The 8,382-nt window shown below is 57.5% G+C and overlaps 1 protein-coding gene across 1 annotated transcript; it reads right to left on the bottom strand.

The window, feature by feature from the left end:
- Positions 1–32: 32 nt before the first annotated feature.
- Positions 33–7,948, bottom strand: NAGLU (N-acetyl-alpha-glucosaminidase). The gene is made up of 6 exons (XM_007102142.4): positions 6,563–7,948; positions 5,567–5,714; positions 4,151–4,297; positions 3,880–3,965; positions 2,471–2,727; positions 33–1,477 (listed from the first exon to the last, which is right to left on the bottom strand). The coding sequence occupies exons 1-6, from the start codon at positions 6,946–6,948 to the stop codon at positions 267–269; spliced, it is 2,235 nt and encodes a 744-aa protein (XP_007102204.2). The 5' UTR covers positions 6,949–7,948; the 3' UTR covers positions 33–266.
- Positions 7,949–8,382: the final 434 nt, after the last annotated feature.

Raw genomic sequence — 8,382 nt, 5'->3', positions numbered from 1 at the left:
AGCATCATGGCATTGACATTCTGACACACAGGTCCAGGTGATTCATCGGTTTATTAAGTTGTATCAAAACAGTACTTGGAGCCCACACTTGGGATGGTGGAGGAAGGCGGCTGGGCTCCCTCCAAACCTTCCATGCTTGATCCCATCAGCATGAATTCCTTCACCCAGGCCTGGGGAACTCCTGTGACGCTTGTCTAGCCCCAGGCCCTGGGAACCTGCCCAGGCCTGGAGTTTGGGGAATACGTGGCCCAAGGGTGCTTAATCTGTCACAAGGCGCCAGCCACCCACCGGGGGTAATATTTGAGGAAGAGCTTCTTGGCCAGGTCCACTGTGTCTCCTTGGGGCTGGCTAGGATACCTCCTTGTGCTGAGGACGAAGGTCTGTTCCAGCTGGAAGGCATTCTTGTCAAACTGGTGCTGTTGGAAGGGGACGCCTTGGACCAGGCTTTCAACCAGTGTCTCCATGAAGAGCCGCCAGCGGGGGGCATAATAGTCCTCCACCAGTCCCGCCAGCTGCTTGTTGGCATAGTCTAGGATGTTGCCCTCTGGCCCCCACAGGGTCAGCTGGTAGCGGCTGTTCTGCTCGTAGAAGCGGGCCTCAGTCTCACTGACGGCAGCCACCCGGGCCTGCTCCAGCCAGCTGCCCAGCAGGAAGTGGCTGTCACTAGCCAGCACCTTGTCCAGTGCGGGCAGGAGCTCATAGGCCAGGACGCCTCCTGCCCTCATCAGGGGAACCAGCTCCTTGTTCAGATAGGCGGTCCTCACCTCCTCGTAGTACAAGCTGACCAGCTCCTGGACTGCCTGGCGAGTGACATCCACCAGGTCGTAGCAGAAGGCCGGGCTGGTGGCCAGGGTAGGGGTGGCTGTCAGCAGCAGCCGCCACGCTTCCAGTACATCCGATCGGTTGTACCAGACAGCGGTAACCATCTGTAGGGATGGCCGCCTGACCAGCGGGCTGCGATTGTGTCCACGGCAGCCCTCGCCAGAGCAGTTGTAGACACTCCTGAGAAGCAGCCTCCACGCTGCCTCTGCATCCCCATGGGAGACCCCGTACCGCCGGGCTGCAAAGCCCGTCACCCAGGCCCCCAAATCTGCCACTGGGTCCTTCCGCCAGCCCAGCTCAGCCATGAGGGCGTAGACCACCTCGTTCTGGCCGATGCCCTCAGGGGCCATGCCCGTGCCTACCATGGTGGAGTTGGGGAAGAGGCGGGCGGCCGTGGGGCCTCGGTTCACAGACTCCAGGGCCCCAAACAAGCCGTGGTTGCCCCCGAAGTTATGCAGCATGCACCAGATAAAGGGCTGGCCCTGGAAGGAGGCTGTGCGGACGTACACGGGCTGGCTCTCAGCAAACAGGTCCAGAATCAGGAGGCGGCCATGGGGCACGGCCCCCAGCACGGCCCCCACCTGGGCGGGCCCCCAGAACTCGGGCTGGTGCTGGAAGAGCCAGCCTTGGAGCAGCCATATGGCGTCAGGGTCCACTGTGGTGGGACAGTGGGGACAGAAAAGAGGGTGGTAAGAGGAGAGGGGGCAGGAGAGCATTCACCCCATTGTACAGATGAGGAAACAGAGGTCTAGAGAAGTTAAATGACTCTATCACAGGACACTCCTTCCCCTGAAACCCACACCCCCCCACCCCCACCCCCACGGCCAGAAGGGCATTCCACAACACACGTCCTTCCCATCTCCTCCTCCTCCCACTGGGAGTGCCAGGGTAGTGCTATAAAGCTTTACAGAGCATCAGAATTACCCAGAGGGCTAGGCCCCAGCCCCAGTCATTCTGATTCAGGAGGTAGGGGAGGTGCTGAGAATTTGCACATCTGACAGGCTCCAGGGTGATTCTGACGCTGCTGGTCCCGGGTCACACCTGGAGCACTGCTGCTCAAAGCCTGAGCCAGTATGCTCCTTCCTGGCTGACACAGAGGCCTCCCCAAGGCATTCCTGACCTGGCCCCTCTCTGCCCTTCCCCTGTAAGTGGCAGGAAGGAGAGCTGGGTTCACATTTGTGCACCTAGAAGGGCACCTACCAGCTTGGGGCACATCCCCTATCCTCTGGCCTGTGTTACCTACTTCAGCATGGAGGGAGAGACCAAATAAAATATTTTCAATAGCTAGCACTTAATGACACTTTACTCCTGGCCAGGCATTATTCTACTTATGAGGTAGCCCATTTTGCAGATGAAGTAGCGGAGGCACTGGGAGGGAGGTGAGTCCGTGCAAAGTCTCACAGGCAGGAAGTGGCAGTGCCTGCGTTGGAGCAGGGTATCCGGCTCCAGAGCTCACCTCTCAACCACAGTGTGATTAAATGAGATGATGTGTGTGTGTAGAAGTGCTTGGTAAACTGTAAAGTGCCATGTGTCACAGTGAGGTGTTATTACTCCCAGTCCCTCCTCCCAACCCCCACTGGCCTCTGCCACCCCCATCTCCCTGAGGGTCTCGGGGGGCTTCCCTTTCCGACCTCCCCTGGCACCGAACCTGCAGTCATGGCCTGGTAGACAGTGGCGGTGGCTGCAGCCAGGTAGGAGGGCTCCGAGGACGGTGGCTGCATCTCGTTGAAAGTATCGGCCCCGTAGATGTGATCCGTGCCAAACTCTTTGGTCAGCTCCCGCAGGAAGAGGCTCCCCACAATGGGGAAGAGGGGGTCCTCCGGAGCCAGGAGGAAGGCGCAGGAGTAGGAGCAGTTGAAATGTCCCCAGCTGCCCATCTGGGTGATACTGATCTGAGGGAACACCCTAGTTGGGGGGTGGGGGGTGACAGTTCAGACATTTACTGGAGGCCGACACAGCAGTCATCTCCAGTCTCACTAACTTCTGCAGTTCCTGGGTCGTTCATGCTTCTGTGCCTTTGCACACACTGTTCCCTGGGCCTGGAGTCCTTTCCTCCTCCCTCCCTGCATCTGGCTTTTCCTCGACATCCTTTAAGTTTCACCTGTCTGGAAAGCTTTTGCTGTCTCTCCCCCTCCCACTGGCTGAAACAAATGACATCACCTCTGCTCTGAGCCCTTGCTGCACCCTCCCTTCCCCAAGCAGAAGTGCCCTTGACAGAGAATTGGGCCCACATATCTTCCTGCCCTTGTCACTGTATTGTATCCCCCTGGCAACGTATCTCCCGCTGGGGGCGGGGCCTCTGTGCACTTTTGTGGCTGCATCCCCAGGCCCCAGCACAGGGCCTGGTTGGGCAGCCCCGGATAGCCTGACAAACGTCGGCTGAATGTACGAATGAGGTTCCTGCTGTCCAGCTGGGGGGGCCCAGGAGTGGCCAGTGAGGCCGGCCACGTGTGCCGAGCACTGACAGTGGTGGGAACCAGGTGCCCATGTGCTTGAGGGAGGTGGTAACCGATGCTGGGGGCCCCCCCTGCAAGGCTTTCTGAAGGAGGGGAGGTCTCAGCTGGGCCTTGAAGCATTTTGCCAGCCGCAGGAGAGGATGGGTGGGCGTGTGCCGAGCACTGACAGTGGTGGGAACCAGGTGCCCATGTGCATGAGGGAGGTGGTAACCGATGCTGGGGGCCCCCCCGCAAGGCTTTCTGAAGGAGGGGAGGTCTCAGCTGGGCCTTGAAGCATTTTGCCAGCCGCAGGAGAGGGTGGGTGGGTAGCACAGAGGAACAGAGGGGCAGGAAGGACAGAGGAGACCAGTGCACCCCTACCATCACTGAGAGCTGCCATTTGCTAAGACTCCATGCCAAGCCATATATACATTTTACAAGTGAGGAAACTAAGGCACAGAGCAGTCACGTAATCCGTCCAAGGTCACATGGCTAGTCAGTAACAGAGCCAGGAATCAAGCGCAGGCCTACATCTAGAGCTTAAGTTTTTCTTTAAATCGTGTCTTGCAGGGGAACATAAATTCTCTCTCTGAGCTGAATGGAGGGTGAGGGGGGACGTCACCTCGTGAGAGCCTTGGGGACATGCCCTGCGAACGCTGGCAACACGGCGATCATGCCAAACGAGCGCATCCGGTAAAGGATCCGATGCTGCGAGGAACGGGAGGGGCGGCGGTGAGCACGGCCCCCCAGAGGCGGGAGGCCCTCACTCTCTCAGGGCACACGGAGTCCCCACCGTTCAGTTAAGAGCCCCGAGGTGGGCCAAACACCACCCCCGACCCCAGGCCTGTGACTGTCCAGCACCAATTCTGCTCCTTCCCTTCCCCATCCTTTACCTGCAGGTAAAGCTGCTTGAGGTGCCAGGAGGGGGGCAGGGGGCCACTCCAGGTGTGCAGGTTGCCCATGCGCCCCCAGGCCAGGAAGGCAGGACCAGTGAAGTACTCATCGATCTCTGTCTGGGTCAGGCCCAAGGCCAGATACACCTGAGGAGGAGGGAGAGCCCCACACGTGTAAATCGTTTATCTCTATTCATTGATCCATTCACTCAACATACACACATTCATCTCTTCTCTGGGCTGCACCCTAGAGTTACTAAGACAAAATCCGATCCCTGCCTGCGAGGAGCCCAAAGTCCGGGAGAAGCAGATCTGTGACCAGGTGAGTTTGTGAAAATGTCACTCTTGTTGCATGGGTGAGGTGAGGCACAAAGGGGTTCTCCCCAAAATGTGGAAGGGGCCTTAGAAGGCTTCATGGAGCAAGGAGGGCTAGAATGATGGGGGAGGGCAGCTCTGCAGGGAGCTTAAGCAGCCTCAGGTGCAGCCAGAGCGCTCAGGGCTCAGGTATGGAAGCTCCCAGGCCGGGCAAAGCCAGAAGGCAATGGGGAGCTCTTGAGTGTGTTAATAGTGGAAGGTCTCCACCAGATTTGCAATTCAGAAAGGACACTCTGGTGGAACTTGGAGAGTCAGGAGTCTTGTTTTGAAAGGAAAATATTGCTTAGAGAGCTCTCTAAGCTCTCATGGCCGGGAGGCCATTAAGGCAGTGTAACTCTTTTCATGTCTTAGACTGGATGGAATCTGACCTTTTGATCTGATCAAGTTATCCAAAGAGCCTACTAGAAATTCAAGATACTTATTGGACTCTTACCCTAAAATAACTCTCAATTCCTTATGAACAAATATTTTCCAGCTTACATCAGAGTCAGTCACAATTCTCACGAGGCAATTTTTAAACAATCTCATGGCTTAAAAAAAAAAATTAGCCCCTCTTTTTCTTCCTCAGAACACTCTTTCAGGATTACCTGAGCCCGTGTCTCCCAAATTGCAATTAGTAAAGACCCCAAATAAACTCTTCTTATTTGCAGCCTCCTGCATTATTTTTTGGTTGATGCTGTTCAGAGGCTCTGGCAGACTGGGGTCCAGGCAGAGGGGATGAGAGCCTGAACTGGGGCCATGGATAAGGATAGAGAGGACAAGGCAGATCAAGAGCTGCTAATGAGACAGAATCCATAGAGGCAGCTGACTGACCCACGTGAGGGTGGGGAGAGAGGGGAGGCCGGCTTCTTAGAGTGTTTACAGTAGGGTGCTGGGGTCCAGCCCTGGGTAAGTGCTCCTGGGTGTTTGTCTCAACCATGGAAGCTGGGAGGCCGGAGCCATCACTCCTACTACCAACACTTCTGGAGCCCTATTCTCTGTGTGCCAGATACTGCGTTGATGTGGGGGAGGCGGGATGCCTGGGGTATGGTGGGCACGCACCCGCTGCCAGATGGCCTCCTGGCCGCTCCAGGCCAGCGCCAGGTTGATGCCGTTCAGCGCCATCCAGTCAATCTCCTGCTCCCAACGGGCCCAGTCCCACCACACGAAGGAGTAGCTTTGTGTGCACACGTTCTGGTAATAGCGGTACCTGCAGGCAGGGGCGTGAGCTGGGGCATGGCCCTGGGGGCAAAGAGGATGTCCCTCACCCCTGAGGGTCCACAGCCTGGGGAAGAACTTGGAGGGCAGCCCGGTCCTGGAACAGCTCTCCACACCACCCAGATCTAACCCAGAAAGACGTGGCTCCATATGTGGCCTCTACTGCTTCACTCCAGGATCCACTCCAGGTGGAGCTTGAGCTTCTGAGGTGCCCACCCACCTGCACCCAGCACTCAGCTTCCTAGCCTCCCAGATATTTGGGAGCGCATATTCCGTTTTCATTCCTACTCTGTGTACAGTGTTTAAGTGCCATATGGCAAAGTTGGCCCCTGTCCTGAAGCGGGGGATCCCTCTCCCCACAGTCTAATGAGGAGGCAGCTGTGTGAATGCATCACCTCGGTGTAGTGGGGCAAACGCTAGAACAGAGGCCTGTGACAGGGCTGGGGGTCATTCCTCAGTAAGCATCTTCGAAGAGAGGGGTGGGGTAGGAAAGGAATGGCATTTACCAATCACCGATTATGCACCACAAATTCTACACCCCGCACCGTGCAAATCCTCACAATCAAAGCGGCACCACTGCACGGTAGATGACATTATTTCCATTTTTCAGATGAGCCAGCCGAGGCTCAGAGAGGCTAAGTGACTTGCTCAAAGATACAAGGCTTTTAGAATCAGACCTGGGGTCTAAAGCCAGGTCGTGCGACCCTAAGGCCAGCGCTTCCTGGCAGCCCGGCGCTGAGGGTGGGGAGGGGCGGGGACTTCAGCTTGGGCTGGCGCCCGGGTGGGTGGAGGCGGCGGGGAGCTGCAAGGGAGCCAAGGGGCGCGGTCCGGCCGCGGTACCTGTTGGGCGTGGCCTCGGTCAGTTCCTCCGGCACCGCTGGCAGCGGCTGCGGCAAGCGCAGCTGAGAGCCCGACCAGGCCACGTGGCAGCCGCAGAAGTCGCGCAGGTAGCGGTGTAGCCCCGCGGCGGCGGCCACGCCCGTGGAGCCGAGCACCTGCACCCGCGCCCCGACGCCGCCGCCGCTCAGGCGGTAGGTGTCCAGGCCGGACTCGGCCGCCAGGGCGCGCTCCACCGACACAGAGAAGGCGGCCGCCGGCCCGGGTCCCAGAAGCCGGGCCAGCAGCTCCCTCACGGCCGCTGCCTCCCGGGCCTCGTCCCCGGTCGAGCCCCCCGCCGCGGTCAGGAGCAGGAACCCCAGAGCTGCGGCCACTGCCACGGCCTCCATGGTCCAGCGGTCTCAGCCCGCCGGGCACCAATGGGGACTCGGGACCAGGGGCGTGACGGCCGCGTCCAATCAGCTGCGGGCCTCAGGTCACGCGGAACTGAAGGTAAAGCACCGGCCGGCGGCTGAGAGACCAGCTTCCGGGTTCCACACCAGCTCCTGAGGGTGTTTTCTGACCACACGTGGTGCAAGAGCGCGTGACCCTGGTGACTTCAAAAGTATGGGGCCGGGGGCTTCCCTGGTGGCGCAGTGGTTGAGAGTACGCCTGCCGATGCAGGGCACACGGGTTCGTGCCCCGGTCCGGGAAGATCCCACGTGCCGCGGAGCGGCTGGGCCCGTGAGCCATGGCCGCTGAGCCTGCGCGTCCGGAGCCTGTGCTCCGCAACGGGAGAGGCCACAACAGTGAGAGGCCCGCGTACAGCAAAAAAAAAAAAAAAAAACAAGTCCGGGGCCGGATATGACTCGTAGTCCTTCACAAATGCCTTCAGGTACAGCGCTCTTTCATATGCAGATCACTTTCCTTCCGTCCATCCTACCATCCAATAAATATTGGAAGTTGATTTTGTACCAGGCACTGCCACCCCTCTTCCAGGGAGACCTACAAACCAAGTACTTATATAAACAAAGATTTACATTATGCAGTTGACCCTTAAACTTTGCATGTGTGTTAGGAGGGCCGACCGTCTGGCAGCCAAAATATAACTTTACAGTCAGCCCTCCTGTATCCAGGGTACCGTATCTGCGGACCATGTAGTATTGTAGCGCGTATTTATGGAAAAAAATTCCTGTATAAGTGGACCCGGCAGTTCAAACCCGTGTTGTTCAGGGGTCCACTGTACTTGTGATGCTGTGCACGGTCCCCAGCCAAAGGCTTCCAAAAGGAAGTGACATTTAATCCGAATTAAGTTGGGATTGACTAGGAGAAGAGGGAGGGGAATACCATTCCGTGAAGAAAAAAATGCATATATGAAGACCCAGGAAGGGTAAAGAAAGAGCTGAGCAGATCTGAGGAGCTAAAAGGTCAGGAAGCTGGAGGAGGGGTGTGCCATGTGAGCCTGGACTGGCCATGGGGCAGGGCCTAGTGCGTGTGACAAGGGCTCTCATGTGACCTGTAAGCGGTAGCAGCAGCTGAACAGGATGGGAGTTATCTTCATTTTACATCCTGGGAAACTGAGGGCCAGAGATAGGACGTGACTCTGCAAAGATCAGTGACCAGTAAGACAGCAGGTCTGGGATACTAGAACCAGGAACTCTTAACTCTCATATAAGTGTTTTGGCCACTATCCCCCAAGAGATGCAACTTTTCAGGCTGCTTACCAGCAGGGAGGGTTTGAGTGGGGCTGTGTGGTGGCCAGGAGCGGTGGACCCTTTTATAAAGACTGCACTTTCTAAAGGGATTCTGAGTCCTTTTGGAGGCAGGTGTAGATTTTTCCAGAT

This window comes from Physeter macrocephalus, unplaced genomic scaffold, assembly GCF_002837175.3.
Source record: "Physeter macrocephalus isolate SW-GA unplaced genomic scaffold, ASM283717v5 random_626, whole genome shotgun sequence".
In the NCBI taxonomy this organism is placed as follows: Eukaryota; Metazoa; Chordata; class Mammalia; order Artiodactyla; family Physeteridae; genus Physeter; species Physeter macrocephalus.
The sequence above is the reverse complement of the archived record's forward strand: the minus strand, read 5'-3'. Positions and strand labels throughout refer to the sequence as shown.